The sequence below is a fragment of the Rhinoderma darwinii genome, chromosome 6, assembly GCF_050947455.1.
Source record: "Rhinoderma darwinii isolate aRhiDar2 chromosome 6, aRhiDar2.hap1, whole genome shotgun sequence".
Classification (NCBI taxonomy): domain Eukaryota; kingdom Metazoa; phylum Chordata; class Amphibia; order Anura; family Rhinodermatidae; genus Rhinoderma; species Rhinoderma darwinii.
This window is the reverse complement of record NC_134692.1, coordinates 53,458,963-53,477,444: the sequence shown is the minus strand read 5'-3', so window position 1 is coordinate 53,477,444 and position 18,482 is coordinate 53,458,963. Positions and strand designations below refer to the sequence as shown.

General features: G+C 41.2%; 1 protein-coding gene across 1 annotated transcript in view; it reads left to right on the top strand.

Annotated features, from left to right (window-relative positions):
* CARF (calcium responsive transcription factor) overlaps positions 1-14,014 on the top strand; it is a 41,531-nt gene extending 27,517 nt beyond the window's left edge. The window contains exons 8-15 of the mRNA XM_075829735.1: positions 1,796-1,916; positions 3,325-3,468; positions 5,202-5,432; positions 7,484-7,646; positions 8,541-8,616; positions 10,107-10,222; positions 11,788-12,328; positions 13,325-14,014. Coding sequence (XP_075685850.1) covers positions 1,796-1,916; positions 3,325-3,468; positions 5,202-5,432; positions 7,484-7,646; positions 8,541-8,616; positions 10,107-10,222; positions 11,788-12,328; positions 13,325-13,446 — 1,514 coding nt within the window. The 3' untranslated portion in view covers positions 13,447-14,014. The remainder of the gene's footprint in view (positions 1-1,795; positions 1,917-3,324; positions 3,469-5,201; positions 5,433-7,483; positions 7,647-8,540; positions 8,617-10,106; positions 10,223-11,787; positions 12,329-13,324) is intronic.
* The last annotated feature ends 4,468 nt before the right edge of the window (positions 14,015-18,482 follow it).

Here is an 18,482-nt window from a genome sequence, read left to right as displayed (position 1 = left end):
CTATGGTTCATAAATATAACCAATAGTTTCCAGAAGCTAACAAAGTTACTGGGCTAGGTATTGTTCCAAAGAACATCCTCCCATTTCTAGTATTACGGCAACTCTATAGTATATATATAGATGCAAGAAAAACAGAGTCTTAAAGCCAATATATGTCAAAGGGTATCAAAAGATTCTTTATTCAATATATATAACAACAAACGTTTAAAACTGTATATGACAGGAGAAACTCAATATGAAGTCAACACAGCGATATATCAGGGAGACCAAAATTATAAGTAGTAAACGGTTTTCCAATATAGGTTACAGGCAAGAGTATCACTAGTTTAAAGTGCAATGCAAGTATAGGTGCTACTACAGGACACAAATGATCCTGACAGAAAGCATAATATACTAAAAAGATAGAGGTAAACCATCCCGAGACTTCAGGAGTAGGCATGATAATCTTACCCATATAGTATCTTGTTGTGTTCCCTGACGATCAGTGTGTGCGCCCCGACGCGCGTTTCGCGACTATTCGCTTCCTCAAGGGGGTGTAATGTGTATGTCCGGAAGCACCTTATATATACCCCTTCGATAAGTGGCCCAGGTGTGTGTTAAGTGCGTTCTACCTCGTCCAAAGGTATGTGGCGCACATCCGACGTCGTAGCCGGAAGTGTGGCAAGCCCCACTTCCGCCCTCCAGTGCTGCGGCGCACATACGGACTCTAGACGCGTACTAAGAGACCCGGACATGCGCACCGCACCAACAGAGGAGCGGGCGTGGCCAGCCCCAGCTCCGGCCACATACGTCAGGAGCGCGCACCCCATTGGACAGCGCAGATCAGATGTGGGCAGGTAAATATGTAATATGACATCTAATTGTATGCTTGTGTTGTGATCAATTCACTCTAACCAAGTTGATGTCGATGTACTATTCAGTAATGGTTTAAGTATATGTGTGGACTTGTTCCATGGCACCTGCCGGATTGAATGAAAAACTAAGCTTTGCACCCTTTTTATGAGGATGTTGAAACCACCTGACTACCAGTATTATGTAATTTTATTAATTTTAAAATTGTGCATTGTTTGTATGTTAGTACGCGTCTAGAGTCCGTATGTGCGCCGCAGCACTGGAGGGCGGAAGTGGGGCTTGCCACACTTCCGGCTACGACGTCGGATGTGCGCCACATACCTTTGGACGAGGTAGAACGCACTTAACACACACCTGGGCCACTTATCGAAGGGGTATATATAAGGTGCTTCCGGACATACACATTACACCCCCTTGAGGAAGCGAATAGTCGCGAAACGCGCGTCGGGGCGCACACACTGATCGTCAGGGAACACAACAAGATACTATATGGGTAAGATTATCATGCCTACTCCTGAAGTCTCAGGGGATGGTTTACCTCTATCTTTTTAGTATATTATGCTTTCTGTCAGGATCATTTGTGTCCTGTAGTAGCACCTATACTTGCATTGCACTTTAAACTAGTGATACTCTTGCCTGTAACCTATATTGGAAAACCGTTTACTACTTATAATTTTGGTCTCCCTGATATATCGCTGTGTTGACTTCATATTGAGTTTCTCCTGTCATATACAGTTTTAAACGTTTGTTGTTATATATATTGAATAAAGAATCTTTTGATACCCTTTGACATATATTGGCTTTAAGACTCTGTTTTTCTTGCATCTATAGTTATGGTTCATAAAGAAGGATTCCAAGCGGGTGAACCCCTACATGATGACCATATGCCCTAATAGGGGTTGCTGTCAAAATAAATCTGCACATTTGTTTATTGTCCATGTAGGAAGCAGAGCAATTGTAATGGAATGTCAGTATGGACCAAGAAGGAAAGGATCACAGCCCAAGAAGAGTGGAGAGAATGACAGTACAACTGGGCAGCTGTATAAAGCAACATGTCCAGCAAGGTGGGTACCCCCTATCACTGATGAAGCACACACTCATTTTAGTTATCAAAGCTTTCCAGGACTGAATCGTAGAAATAGAATTGGACATTTGCCCTGACTGGGATGTATAAGTTAATTCTATATTTTATTGAAAAAGCTTGAGCTATAAAGAAGGAAAAAAGAGGCATTAACTATGGACTATGCTTTTATTAATTCTGCACTTCTCTATAATTCCTGGTATTATGGGGTATTACCATCTAAGTCAAATATGGCAAATCCATAGTCGTGGGACCCTCACCTATTAGGAGGAGAACGAGGGATTTGTGATTTCTGTTTGCTGTTTCAAAGCAGCTGACAGCAGTGCTTGCTTGGCTCAGTCCGTAACTCCCATTTTCTTAAAAGGAGAGACCCTCACTCAATTGCGAACTCCTCTCCATTGTTTTAAATTTGACAAGTGGCCGCCGATAGCTGACGGACAATTCAAGTTGTTGAATGGGTGTCACGGGACCCCTGCTCTCCCGACCCTTCTAAATGTGGGACCCCCACCTATCAGACATTTATGGCCTATCCTGTGAATAGCCCATAAATGCCCACGATGGGAATAAAACTTTAAGTCTAAGGCTATGTTCACACGGGGTCTTTTGCCGAGTTTTTTGACGCGGAAACCGCGTCGCAAAACTCGGCAGAAACGGCCCGAGAACGCCTCCCATTGATTTCAATGGGAGGCGTCGGCGTCTTTTTCCCGCGAGCAGTAAAACTGCCTCGCGGGAAAAAGAAGCGACATGCCCTATCTTCGGGCGCTTCCGCCTCCGACCTCCCATTGACTTCAATGGGAGGCAGGAGAAAGCGTGTTTTATGCCCGCGGCGCTCAATGGCCGCGGGCGAAAAACGGCGCGATAATTGCTATTCACACGGAGTATTTTGGGGGAGGAATATCTGCCTCAAAATTCCGTTTGGAGCTTTGAGGCAGATATTCCTCCCCCAAAATACTCCGTGTGAACATAGCCTAAGGTCTCCAAAATAACTAGAGTCCTAATTCACACTGTAAATAGGAAATATCTATTTGTATGTCAACTGCAAGCCAAAAGTGTTACACAGAATGATTTCTAGGATCAATGTATGGTGTCGTTCTGTCTCCAGGATGCCCATGAATTCTATTGCAATCTAACCTATATGTTGTGTTTAGGATTTAGAGGAATATTCCAGCTAATAAAATGTATCACCTATCCACAAGTTGGGTGATAATTGCTAGACTGGTGCGGAGGCGACCGCGTTCGGGAGTAGTTGTATGGAGCAGTGGTCGAGAATGGTGCAAGTTAATGTATCTGCTTTGTTTATAGGACCAATATATATAACTAATATAAGTGGTAATATTTTCAGTTTGTAACAGTAAGTAAAATGAATCCCACAACTCCTCTTTGCTTTTAAGGATATACATAAAAAAAGTGAAGAAATTCCCTTCTTACCGAGTTCCTACAGATCCGAAGATTGACAAGAAATTGATTAAATTGGAACAAGAAAAAGCATTTAACTTACTGAAAAAGGATTTAGAAGCAATTGAGGGTGTTTTAAGGTATGCCCACCATCATACGTACGCACCTATCTCTCAAGTTAGTGGGCTGCAATATTAATGTACCAATAAAGCCATAAGTGATATTAGCAAAATTGTGAACATAAATGTAAAATAGCAAACCGGTACATTTATATTGCACTATTATAACTTTTCTCTCATCACACCACTGGATGCATGACAGATTTTAAGGCTCAAGGTCTGCCTGATGATAAATGCAATATTCATGGTCTGTAAAGAGGAGTGGGGGTCATGCCAGAAATACAACACACGGCATCTAGACAGAGGGAGGGGGCTTCCACTGTCCCCTGATTGTCCCCCCCCCCCCCACTACGAATTTGCCAGAAGCAAAGCTTAAAGGGGTTATCCGGAGAACTTAAATATTTGCTGAATAAAGTGATAATTACATATAAACATGCTTCTTAATGTACTTTTTTTTATTTTTGCTCCAAAACGGGACTCTCTATACCAGTCCCATGATTGGGTCACGCTGCAAATCAATCACTGCTTTCTGATGACTCGCCCACACATGTAAGCAATAAAAAAACATAATTGGTATCGCCAAGGGAGAGAGGAAAACCTGAACCACTTGCTATACTTGATCTATTGCGGGTCAGCAAAATTAAAAAAATGTAGGAACATGAGGTTCTTAGTAAACATTTTGATCAAACTATATAAGCCACTTGACACTTCACGGCATCATCTTAAGTGGGTCCCTAATCAAGTGCAGTATCGCATGGCAACCAGTGGCGCCGCAACACAGCACCTGCAGAGGGAGCAACCATTGTCCATAAAAGACTAAACTAGTAAAATATCACATTCTTAAACCCACCGGGTGAACGTCATAGGAAAAATTTTAAAATGCAAGCATCCAAAATAATAATAAAAATGGAGTTGAAAGTGGTCAAAAAGTCGTATATACCACAAAATGGTACCAAAGAAACGACCACTCGCCCCACAAAAAAACAAGCCCTCACTCCGCTCCATTGACGGAAAAATAAAAAAGTCATGGCTGCCAGAATATGGCGACACAAAATTTTTTTTTTTATTAAATCGTTTTTTCTTTGTAAATGTAGTACATTATGTAATAAACTATATCAATTTGGCCTCGCTGTAATCAAATTGATGCGCGGAATAAAGTTCACATGTTGTTTTCCCCACATGGTAAGCGCCGTAAAAACAAAACCCAAAGAACAATGGAGGAATCACAGTTTTTTTTCCCATTGCACCCCACAAAGAATTTTTCTTCAGTTTCCCAGTACATTATATGGTACATTAAAAGTTGCCGTGAAAAGCTATAATTCGTCCCGTAAAATACAAGCTCTCAAATGTCGACAGAAAAATGAAAAAGTTATGGCTTTTGGAAAGCAATATTGGAAAGACAAAACCGAAAATTGGCTGTGTCTTGAAGGGGTTAATAGGTGCATACCTCTTAATATATTTGGCTCATCTTTGGCTGTCTGTGCGACAGAAATGCAAAACAGGTATAGATCTTTGCCATAACTTGCGCCAGTCTCTGCCCCTTCTGATAAACCCTGCCCCTTTTATTGCCACTTTCAGAAAGTGTCGGAAAAAATTAAAAGTCCTCTGGCGTGCGCCAAAATTTCCTTGCCTATGAGAAATTATCTTGTTATAAAACTATCTTTGTCATTAAATATCATGGTTTCATTAACCAGTTGTAAACCATTGCTGTGATACATTTCTCCTTTGTGTTTTTTCTTTTTTTTGTCATGCAGATGGTATGTCCAGTTACCCGATCAGGAAGCGCATCAGTATCACAGTCTGGATACAGGTTGTTTCTCTTCTTCACCCACTTCATTTCAGCCACCTAATGAGGAAGAGGATGAGATGATCTGTGATGAGAACTCTGCCCTGCCCTCTCGTCTGCATCCTTGTGTGACTGATAAAATCCGGGAACTGGTGGCCAAAGGCATGGATGAGGTTTATGCTGTCAGGAAACAGCTGAGGTAAACGACTGCATGGCCTGGATGTCATAAAATTCAACAAAGATTTATCAAAACATATTACATTGGTGTTCCATTTATGATTCTTGTAATTTATTAGACCGTTACAATATCAGGTATCAAATATTTCTGTACCAGACCAGACTATATAATTTAACAAAAGCTAAATTTTTATTTGGTGAAGAGTAGCAGGGGAACAGCAGTGAATGCCCAAATGCAATACAACTGGATAATATGAACAAATGTGTGAAACAATATAAGAAAGATAAAGATACCTATAAATCTGCACCAGACATTAAAACCACATTCAGACATGGCAGATTTTTGTGGTATTTTGTTGTGCATTTCTAAAGGGGGTTTTACACGTTCATAGAACGCTCGTTGCCGATAATTGCCCTCTGTAAACAGGGCAGCGATCAGCAGATGAACGAGCAAATGCTTGTTCATCTTCTGATGGTGTCGTTTTAAAAAAGTAAAATATTATCGTTGTGGGCAGCACATCACCCTGTGTAAACAGCGAGACGCGCTGCCGATGTGATAATAATGTATGGGCAAGAGGGATCGGAGTAACGACCGGTCGTTCCCATAGCTCCGTGTGATAAGAGCAAACGAGCGCTGATCAACGAGCTGTCTTGTTGATCGGCACTCGCTGCACTGGCCAAAATCGGCCGGTGTAATAGGGCCTTAAGTACAGTCTAAATTCACAATAAGTACTTCATAACCTCGTGCCGACACGAGGATCCGTGTGCTGATTCCCATACCCTTCTTGTGACAAGGTGAGCTGGAGGATTTTTTTCACATTTTTTTCTGTACTTCACAATAAGTACTCGGCCATGGACTTCTTGTGAAGTGATTATTAAGTTGGTCATAGTCAGTCTAATGTCTGCCATCGAGGTAATGAAGGATTGGACAGGTCTGCTTTTAACTTGCCGATTCTTTGTACTGTAAAGGGAATGTATTGTGCGAAAATTAATACGTTTTTATGTTTAAAGGTACACCTTTTAGGCAAAACAACTTTGAAATTTACTTTTATGATTTTTTTTTTTTACTTTTTGTAATACAGCTTCTATGTATCCTGTATACATAGAAGCTGTACCATTCCATCAAAGCCACGGCCGCCAATTGATCTGAACTAACGGCTTGGCTGATATCGGGTCCTGTGTGTTTCTGACACGCAGAATCCAGCTAGTAATGATCACATAAGTTCATGAACTTAGGTGTGATTGTTATTAGCTGGATCCTGTGTGCCTGAGACACTTAGTACCCGCTCTCTGCCGAACCGTCAATCCAGCTGACATGACTGAACCGGCTTTGACGGGACGATACAGCGTCTATGTATACAGGATATATAGAAGCTGTATTTTAAAAAGTAAAAAAAAAACTTTAATAAAAGTCAATTTAGAAGTTGCTTAAAAATCACCTGAAACATAGATTTTTTTAAAAAAAAATTGTGTCAAAGGTGTACATAGCCTTTAATAGGTTGTCAAACCCCTCTGATTGGACAGTGGTGCCATATCAGAGCGATATGATGAGACAACTCTTTTAAAGATATTTTTCTTTAAATCTTTTTTTATTCTATGTGAAAAAAATAAATATATATCTCATTATCATCAAAGGGCAGGAATACAATAGAAAAAAAAATACTTCTAGTACGAAGCTGGAGGCAGATAACACAAGATCACACCATTAATCACTCCTCCCCCTCTCTGCCCAGTGACTATTGCACATGTCACGGAAAAAAAATACTGGTGGCACTTGAGCATCAGCATGGAGATTTGGCTGTGTCACCTCTACACACGGTTTCATCTGTTACTAAGCCGCAGCCTTACAAAAAAAAAACATGAATTTGCGAATCTGTAGGAATATATTGTGTATTTCCATATACTTTAGTCATATTTTTAAATAGGTAGTTTCTCTCTGATCCATTCCTAATGCCGCTTCACCGAGCTGTTCAAGTGATTTGACCTTAATTTAAGGGTAACCTAAGTTCAGGGGTTTGGCAGTATATTTGATGTGGGACATTGTATATTACTCTATCTCTTTCTGCACATTAGGAAATTTGTGGAACGAGAGCTCTTCAAAACAGATGAAATTCCAGAACGGCATAATTTGTGCTACTTCCCGACTGTAAATGACCTGAAGAACCACATCCATGAAGCACAAAAAGCCCTGGGAAATGGAGAGTTCATCTATGAACAGGAAACGATTCCAAGAACAGTAAGAGAGATGACTAAATATAAATAACACAGGATATTCTCTGGGGATCATTGGTACATATTTTTTAATCTCATATGTGGAGGATGGTGGCGGAAGTACAGCAAAGCCATTTGTAATAACAGACAGAGGAAGGGATAACATAGGCTGAATAACGTCCGGCAATAAAATCCTGTTATATCTATGCGGAGACGACAAAAACACTTGTCTTAGCATAGATATTGGTGGCATATTAATAGGATATGTCACCCATGCCCGATCGGTGGGGTCTGACCCATGCAACCCTTGCTCATCGCTAGAAAACATTACATTGGCTACGGAAAGTTCTGTGTCTCCTGTAGACTCCTTTCAGCTTTTTCCGAGTCAGTCTTTGACTATAATGAAATGAACATGTGGCCTCTGAAGAAAGCCAAGCAGAGCCGTTAAAAGCCGAAGTGCCGCTTCCACTGTTTTAGCAATAGGCCACCAATGTCTATCCTGAAACAACCACTTTTAAGTGTATAATGTCATTTTATATTTAATTATATTTTTCAAAGTAGTCAAAGCTATCTGGCCAGTAAACGCCCAGAAACCGTACTGCTCTGCTGTACGTAGACAGTGTTGTGAGGGATGGAAGGAGATTTGGTCTGACAAAAAGTGTTTCTTGTATGTGTACCTTTGGGCATAACTAGAATGAAGGGGCTCCGTTCTTATTAGGACTATGCCCTTCTGGCTCCTCCTGGCCTCTTGTAGATTCACTTGGGAAAGAAAACATCAGATTAGAACTGGTCAATATAAGCTCTTGTTACAGAGGTAATGTACTATATCTCATTGCTGTACAACAATTCAAATTAAAAAATTTGTATCATCTTTTTGTTGTTACATAATTATAAGTATAAATATCGATTTTTCTTAAAGCTTCAGTGGAGTTCTGACAGCGGCAGCGTTCTCAATGAAATGGTCACAGTGACATTTGAATCCTCCTCTCATGATGGTAGGTTAAACTGGAATCTACACATACCTATGTTTACCTATACTTGACATTTACTTCTACTGACTATTGAACAAGTTGGACTTGTCTACACTGCATATTAGAGTAACCGTTTTATAAATAGCTTTTGCAAATGAGTCTCTTATGACGTTTAGCATACTCAGAAAAACAAAGGAGGACTGAGCGTGGGCACCTGATCAACTAGCGCCAAGACCCTACAATCAATGTAGAGTTGTTCTACTTTTTTTTTTAGGCTGTATCTCCAGTTATACAAATAAATATATATATATATATATATATATATATATATATATATATATATATATATATATATATATATAATTAAATTAAGCATTTTCTTAATGGGAATGTATCATGTGAAGAAGTAAAGTATTAGATGACTAGGCTGAAAATAATATGTTTTTGTTGTATTTAATTTATTTAGGTTACGCAACAGTGTTAATTAAATACTAACATTACACACATTACACTTATGACCACCGGAGGGCAGCAAAACAAAAAAAAAGTATTTATAGCAGCTCAACATACAGCTTTATTATACTATAGACCCTGTCTTGCTGTAACAGAGTTTGTGGAGGTGAACTCAGAACCTCAAAGAGAGAGGGAGGGAAGTGCTGCAGACATAGGAGAGGGCCCCCCTCTCCAGAACAGAGCTCCATATAAGTTACAATGACTGTATTTCTAACTTTCCAAAAAAAGAGATCAGCAGCACATCACAGTCCCAGGAAACACTCATGAGGAACGTTAGATCAGGAGAAAATGTCCAACCGGTGCAAGCAATGTCGAGTCGTAGCCAATCCAACTCCAAAATAGACAGAAGAAAGTAGAGAGACCGCAGCACACGTTGTTTATCAAAGTATCAAAAAGGTGTCTTTTATTTCACCATAATAAATAGCGATGTATCGACCCAAGTGTGGGTCTTTGCAAAATGTATTTATTTATTATGGTGAAATAAAAGACACCTTTTTGATACTTTGATAAACAACGTGTGCTGCGGTCTCTCTACTTTCTTGTGTGTATTTCTAATTTTATTATAGGTTAGAGCTCTGTTCATTTTATATGAGACTCTGATTCCTCTGCTCCCCTATATTGTGAAATAATTGCTGCGTTCTATGTTTACCCTCATATGGCTCCTATTAAATTCAATAGAATTCATTACAATGCTAGTCCCAATGCCCCACATTGTTAGCCACATCAGTTCTCCCATAGCCTGATTCTCCCCATCACAGTGCCACCCACAGTTGCAGCTGCAAGACCCCATAACTACAGCAGTTATCTGCGGGAAAGTTCTTTATTTTTGCATTGCATCAATATGTTTTCCAAACGCACATGTTAATGCTGTAAAGTCCTACATTTCATTCATCTGTCTGTCTTTGGGAACATAACTGTGCAAGTTGAACAATTCATGAACTCAATATCTTCTGATGGGACAATAAAGTCGTAATACAAATGATGTTTGTTTTATGTTTTAGAACATGATTCTTTGATAAAAGTGCACAACCCTTCTAATGAAGATGACTGTCAAGATACAGCCCAGCTGATCTCTTCATTAACCTCTCTACAGCCCAAAATCTTTGCACAGCTTCAGGTTAGGGATTTCATCAGCATTTATTTCATTCGTTTTTACGTTAATGAATCAATAGAACATGTGCGATATGTCATTTACTCCTGTATGCGGCTGCAACATGATCGCCTAAGTGTTTATCCTCTGATAGGGTAACAATGGGTATACTGAAAATTCTGATTGCTCCAAATGCTAGGCAGATGAGAATTATAGAGTGCTTACATGTCGCAAATTAAATGTTGCGAGCATGTTATTAAGGCCCCTTTACACGGGCCAATGATACGGTGAACAAGTGTTCGTATCAACGCTTGTTCCCAATCATTTCATTGTGTAAATAGGGCAGCGATCAGATGATAAATGTGGTTTTACACGGGCAGCTATTCGCTCGTGTTACTACGATCGTTCGTTCCCATACACTTCCATCATGTTGGCAACACATCCCCTGTTTACAAAGGGAGATGGGCTGCTGACCAGCAGCCATTTTTTTGGCCGCATAAAAGTTCAGATTAGTGGCCCTTGTAAAAGTGCCTTAACGCTCGTTCATCAGCTGATTAGATCTTTTATGCAGCCGAAAAAATAGTCGCTAGTTGGCAGCACATCTCACTGTGTAAACGGGATCTGCTGCCAACAAGATGCAAAACCTATGGGGACAAATGATCGTATTAGCGACCGTTCGTCTCCTTACTTGCAATCATTGCTCTATTTGAATGGCGCTCGTTTAACGGCAGAATAAAAGGACCTAACTAGCACATGGCTGCAGGATTCAACTGTTGAATGGTTGTGTGTAACCATGGAGACACATAGCTCTGCATAGGCGCTCTAGATACAAAACACTAGTATATTTTTTGTCAAGGCTATTTACAATATTGCTTCTTATTTTTACAGGCATTTGGGCAAAAATACAAAAATTAGAGGGCATGACCTTTAAAAATACTATGTGGGAATCAAAATAAAACAAAAGTGAGCAATATGGTACTGCATTACTTCTATACTTTCTTAGGAAAGAGTGGACCAATGTAGCACTTACGGTAGGATCAGTGTCTGACGTAATAACCTAAACAGACTTTTAGAAGCTATTCAGTTATCGCCCCCTACGCCTCACTGGCCATAGACAGCAATAACATCTTTCTGTATTATCTTTGGGAAGGGAGGATGGATAGGCAGGCGTCCAATTTTAGAGGGACAATAGATGATAACCTTAAAACATTTTTTACAATATGCCTACCCATAGTCTGTTAGCAGCCATAGACAGTAGTTTGTAGGCAAAGCCTGAACAAAATACTAGGATCTACTACCCAAATAACATATCTTTGGGTAACTTTGGCTACCCTTATATGAACGTAAGTTATACTGCTCTCATGTTAACAGTTCTCACTTTTTCACATAGCCTCATTGCCATTGCTGGGACTCAACAGGACACACACCCTTAGCCTAGTAGTGCTTTTTGTGACTGGGGTGATGGGCACTTATAGCATATTCCAGCAGGCTTATTGAATAGTTTCCCATGTATCAGTTTTCGTAACTGGAATACTGTACATTACGTTTACTTCAATATATATATATATATATAATTATTTTTTATTCTCTAGAGTCTCCAGCTGCAGTCATCTGTTACGTCAGCTGATGGAACAACTGCCCTTATTGCAGTGAACCAGGCATCTCCTTCATTCACATCACCCGATGAAACAGCAGCAATTATTACTGTGAACCCACAAACACCATCCTTCACTTCTTCTGATGGCTCAACAGCGCTAATTACAGTGAATCACAATCCCTTATCTTTCACATCTTCTAAAGGAACAACAGCACTTATTACGGTGAATCACGAGTCCCCATCATTCACCTCTCCTGATGGAACAACCTCTCTTATTACAGTCGGCCAACCAGATCTGTTGAATACTGGAACAAGCAATCAGCCCCTTGTGCTAAGTCACTTGCAAAGCCAACAGAATGACTCCTCTATGTCAGCAGTCACTTTATCTCCCTCTGGTCACAATCATCTGGTCAGCATGGGGCAGCTGGTGACTGTTGAAGATCCAACGTCCAGCTTGTCTGGTGAAGTGCATCAGATTCTACTTGGGGAACTACACCCTATTCCCATTAGGATTCTAGACAACCAGCCAACCCTTGGTAAGTGCATATGTCAATGTTTAAGTATGTATTATATGTCGGATTTAAACACGAATATATCAACAAAAAGCTAATACTTACCCCGGCCATTGTCATAGCGATGCTTTATTCTATTCTGCATCCAGACCGGCCTTCTGGGATAATGTTTCATTCCATGTGACTGCTGCAGCCAATCAAAGGCTGCAGCGGTCACACAAGCATTGTCATCCCTGGAGTCCGGACTTCATGGAGAACAGAGGGACACTTCGAGATGACAAAGGCCAGAGGCAAGTATAGGCTTTTTATTTTCAAGCACTGGTTTAGGCCTCATGTACACAACCTTAGTTTTCATCCGTACTTACGGATGAAATTGCGGACCCATCCATTTATATAGGCCACGGACACTCTTCCTTATATTTACGGATATGTGTCCGGGCCGTAGAACTGATCCGCAAAATATAGAACATGTCCTATACTTGACAGCAATTGCGGCACGGACTCAATCATAGAAGTCTATAGGCGCTTCCGCAATTGCGGACAGCTACGGATGTGCATCTGTATTTGGGGATCCGTATTTGAGGACGGTAAAACGCCTTACGGTTGTGTGCATGAGGCCTTCGGAAGCCTGAAAAACTGCACAAAAATTTAGTGCAGTCTTTCGGGTCGAATTCTTGGTCGAATTTGCTGCGTACTTTTACTTTGCGGCGTATCCGACCCGTGGGAACATAGCCTTGGGGAAACGTTGATGTCACACAACCAAAAATCGAGGTTCGAGCCTGTAGCCATAAAGTGAATAGAAAAGGTTAAGAACCGTATTTTAACATTTACTTCTATGTTTTAGAACTATTTTTAATGGGTACTTGGTGACCAGAGTAGGATCATGTGACATTGCCTGCTGGACTGAAGATTAATGCTGAATAATGTACATAAGAAAATATTTAGAATTAAAATATCGATAATTGCATTATTATTATATTATAATTATTATTTATAATTGTCTTTCTGCAACTATTTTAGTTGAAGTCGGGTCCGTTGACACATTTTGTACTGTGCAAGGTCAAGACCACCCAAGAGAGTCAACAGAATCCCAATATTATACTGAGGAAGAAGGAACCACAGACTGTCAGGACCCTGCATGAACTGCAAACTAATCACATTATAGGTTTTATCTTTACCCTCATATTGAGGCAAACAACCACATGGACAATAAAGACTGCTCATCCAACATTTGGATCTCTTTGTTTCAGGTTTCAGCATTCGTAAATGAAGGGATTTAAGCAACACAGCAGCATAAATCTGATGTACAGATATTGTTACGCTTGGTTGTGTATAAACTGACTATATAACCATCACTTCAAGAAAAACCCCTCTAACAGCCATTCCTCCCACACCACCCTTAACATGCATGCTCGGCCAAGCATGCATGTTTATTTCAATCATGATAGGGGAATAAGCTGCTACCAGGGGGCTTGGCATTAAAGGGGTGTGGAATAAATGATCGGGCATGTTGAATTCCAACATGCCCAATCCTTCATTCCCCCAACGCAAGATTTGTCTGTTGGGTTAATCGGACTTTCATTTAATATGTGTGGCTACCTTTATTGTTTGGGGGCAGCATTCTTAGCCTTCTATCTATAAATTGCAAATTTTATCGCATACTTCATATAACCTGCTGTGTTATGTAATAAATTTGGCTTTACACTTGTACTTCCTTTAGATGATGATCTTGGCCCATAGGATATAATGTGTTTTGAAAATTACAGATTGCAAGAGAACAAACAAACAAGGATGTTTATCTGTACTTTGACTGTGGCAGCGTACCCACCCCACTGCTAAGCTAATCTATAATGTTGCCTTTCAGGGTTTTTTTTTCCCCCCCAAGACAAATCTAACCTGTTTATTTAACACTCCAACACAGATTTTACTTGCCATATTAGTTGTAGCAGAGAGAGGCAGCGTCATTGCTTTCTTAGAATACACTACTTGCTTACAGTAATGAGGGGGGTAGAGATAGATGGAAGATCTCAATAACAGCAGATCACACAAGATCATGAACATCTGTTCTTACCTGATGCATGTATGGAATGTTGCTATGCAATATCTCAGTCAAATTCTAAAAGACACCATTTTATGCAGAAAGACAGTAGAAAAGCCACTGGCTTCAGACATTGTGATCTTCAGGTAAGAAACCACAAGAATTTCACAAGAGATTTCCCGGACCGAACACACTGCAGGGAGCCAGGCTCCTAGATGTCACATAGGGTGCGTGGACCCACTGGGCTGTACCGCCTTAACGGTATGGCAGCTGGCCAACAGGACACAGGTGAAAGTCTATCGTTCGTATAGGTGTACCTGTGGTAGCTTCAGACAGTAGCAAGACAGGTTCGGATAGGACTAGGCAGCAGGCAGGCACTAGGCGTGGAGCACAGTGCAGCATGACTCCAACGCAATACGGCACTTGGACCAGGATACCACAGGATACAGGTTACAGGTAGCAGGAACGGGAAACACTGGGAACTGGAAGACACTTAGGAAACCATTTGCAGAGACAAACTAGGGTAATGACAACAATGCTCAGGCAATGTAGGATGGGGCAGAACCTCTTTTATAGTCCAGAGTGCTCATGGGCTAATTTGGTCTTTAATTCAGGTGCGTGCGCTGGCCCTTTAAGAGTGGGCACAAGCGTGCGCGTGCACCCTACAGGACACAGCAGAGCAAAGCGGAAGTGAGCGCTGGTGTCTCCTGAGGAGGAGATGGGGGACCAGCGCTCACTGATCCATGGCTGCGGCCATCAGGAGGAAAGCAAACCTGGCAGCCCATGGGCATGACAGTATCGCCCCCTCCTGTTGGGGCCAGAGCGAGAGAATTTTTTTTTTCAGGAGGGTAGGAGCATTGTGTGTTCGGTCCGGGAAATGTGGCTGACATACAGACCGTTTATCACAGACCGAACACGCTCGTGTGAATCCGGCCTAAGACTCTTGGTCTTGGTCTTCGTGACTGTCATACGGCTATATACGTTACAACTGTCGATGCCCCGTGTAGTTGTCACGTATATAGTTGGCAGCCTGGAATGGGGTTCAATGAGTGCAGTGCTGCATCATTGTAAGCAGCGCTGCATTCTCATGTCTGCCGGGGCTTTGAGAGCCCCGGAAGACTCCCCCCCCCCCCCCCCCTGTAGATAGCGACACACACAACCCTCAGTAGATAACACAAAACCCCCTGTAGATAGTGCCATCTAAGTTCCCTCTAGGAACGGAATCCCCAGTCAGAGTTGATTTTCAGTAAATTAAAATATATTATTACTTTTCTCAGTTTAAAGTTATTTCAGTGACCATTGTGGGTTTTCCTATATGGCAATGGTAGAGGACAAGTAACAGCACCAGGACTTCAATGATAGAGAGATGTTGGTTTATTCACCACGGAGTGAACAGAATGAGCAACGCTTCGGTTCACACCTGAACCTTTCTCAAGCTAATTCAAAAGTACATAGTGCACAGTATATATAGGAAGTACATATAGTATACAGTGTATAATGCAATAAATTCATAATACATAATAAATATACATATAAAGGAACGTACTTATATAAAAAGTGGATTCATGTGAATCAGTGTTGCATGATTAATGTGTTTAAACATAACATCTCTCAAACATGCAAACAAACATGTATAATATAGATTTTAAAAAAAACTATGTTCAATTACATCAATCATTCCTAAGGAAGGGGGAGGGCAGACGGCAATCTTATATTTAAATAAATTAATATAGAAAATGTATACAGAAACGTACAATGCCATATCATTGAAGTGCATGGAACAAACACCGGCGTCCTGTAATCCATAATGTGCATGGGCAAGATGGCGCAAGTACCAGGAATTAGTTATTGCAACGCATCTTTGGACCGCGAGGAAAGCCATGGTTAATCGCGCATGCGCAGAACAGAAATAATGTCCGCGCACGCGGAGGAATATATCCATATATGGAACCATAAATGCCATAACGATGCATGCGCCGATATGGCAAAAAACAAAGCTATGGAAATTGCAACTATATAGGATAAACATCTCAAAGAACATTTACACACACACGCATATATATATATATATATATATATATATATATATACACACACACACACACACCATCAGAACCCGGGCAGGTGCCCACTACTCTTGGGAAGGGGGGGGGGCTCACTCGGCTGCCATGGCTTACCCAGGAGCGAAATCCCCGGCCAGACCATTGCCGATGCTCTTGTTGGGGATTCCACTCCTAGATGGAGCCCCTTATGTCCCTGTCCATATATGGATAGGGACATCAGGGGCTACTCCGGGATCGGATTCCCCGGCCAGAGCGTAGCTGGTCGGGAATTCCGCTGTTGGAGAAGTCCCTGACGTCACTTTCCATATATGGACAGTGACGTCAGGGTGTCCTCCTGGAGTGGAATCCCCGGCTAAAGCATTGCCGATGCTCTGGCCAGGGATTCCGCTCATAGAGGGAGCCCCTGATGTCACTGTCCATATATGGACAGCAAAGTCAGGGGCTCCTCCTGGAGCGGAATAACCGGCTAGAGTGTTGACAACGCTCGAGAAGCCCCTGAAGTTACTATCCATAGTGGGTTGTGTGTGTGGGACTATCTACAAGGGGGGTGTGGCACTTTATACAAAGGATGGCACTATCTACAAGGGGTGTATGGCACTATCTACAGAGGGCACAGTGGCATTATCAACGGAGGGCACAAGCATAGTCTACATAGGTCACTGTTTATATGGGGGCACAAACTGGGGCCTAACTTCTATTTGGGGACAATATAGGGGTCTAAATTTTATACGGGGGCACAAACTGGGGGCCTAACTTCTATATGGGGACATAAACAGGGCCTAACTTCGATATCGGGGCACGAACTTTGGGCCTAACTTCAATATGGGGGCAAGAACTGGGGGCCTAACTTCGATATGGAGGCAAAAACGACAGTTTTACAGCTGTGACTTTCCCCGCAAAGTGGCTAACTAATTCTGTTTCCCAAGTGTTTATATATATATATATATATATATATATATATATATATATATATATATACACACACACACACACGTTTTAGAAGTAGTAATGCTATACTGCACACATGAATAGTGCCGCTGTTCTAGACCCCACAAAAACCGAGACCTCAAACTAGGCCCCAAAATTTACTTTAGACCACAGACAAGACCTCAAAACTAATTCAGACCCCCAAAATTTGTTTCAGACCCAAGAACAGGCCCCCTAAGTATGTTCAGATCCTAAACCAGACCCCCTAAATATATTTAGACCACCTATATTAATACAAAAATCCAGGCCAGACCTCTACAGTATATTAATATCAGACTCCAGACCCCTATATAAATATCAGACCCCAGAACAAACTCCATAAATATATTCAGACCCCAGACCCCCTGTATTAATTTCAGGCCCCAGATCAGCCCAAAAAAATTAAAAATATATAGACCCAATACCAGACAATATACTAACCCTCCTCACTCTTGGCTCCTGTTCATCTCTGTGTGCCACTGCTCTGGGTCCTGGTGTAGAACACAAAGCAGCGGCACCCGGAGTAGACAGGAGTAAAGGGGGTAAGTATACATACAAACATAATAAAAAATACATTACATACAATTTTTTTGTATTGTGCAGTCCACAAGATTGCATGCAACTCAATGTATTTTTTTTTTTTAGACTTCAGCTGTAGTGCAATAGTTAAAATCAACCAGTAGAACTACAGTAAAGTCTGTTTAGCCCTAAATTTACAGAGTCAACCAATCGGGTGCTTGCTTTTCTGTGTCATTTCAATAAGTGACAGTTAGACAAGCAATCATCTTCTTGTTTTTTTCTGTCATTTTAATAAGTGACAGTTAGACACAACCAATCAGATGCTTTCTTTTTTTCTGTTACTTGTTAGGTGACAGTTGGAATGTGATGGTGGCTGCAGGTAAGAAGCTCCTTGTTATAAATGCCCCCAGCTCTGGTACTAGGCAGATATGAGATATCACATGTGTATATCCTCTGGGATGTAAATATTCATTTATAATTCAGTTTTGTGTACAAGCTGATACATCAAAGTCTCAAGAGACCACGTTGCAGCAGTAATCTCAGCACCAAGACTCAGCGTCTACCTCCCAGTCCAATGACTACCAAGCGTCCT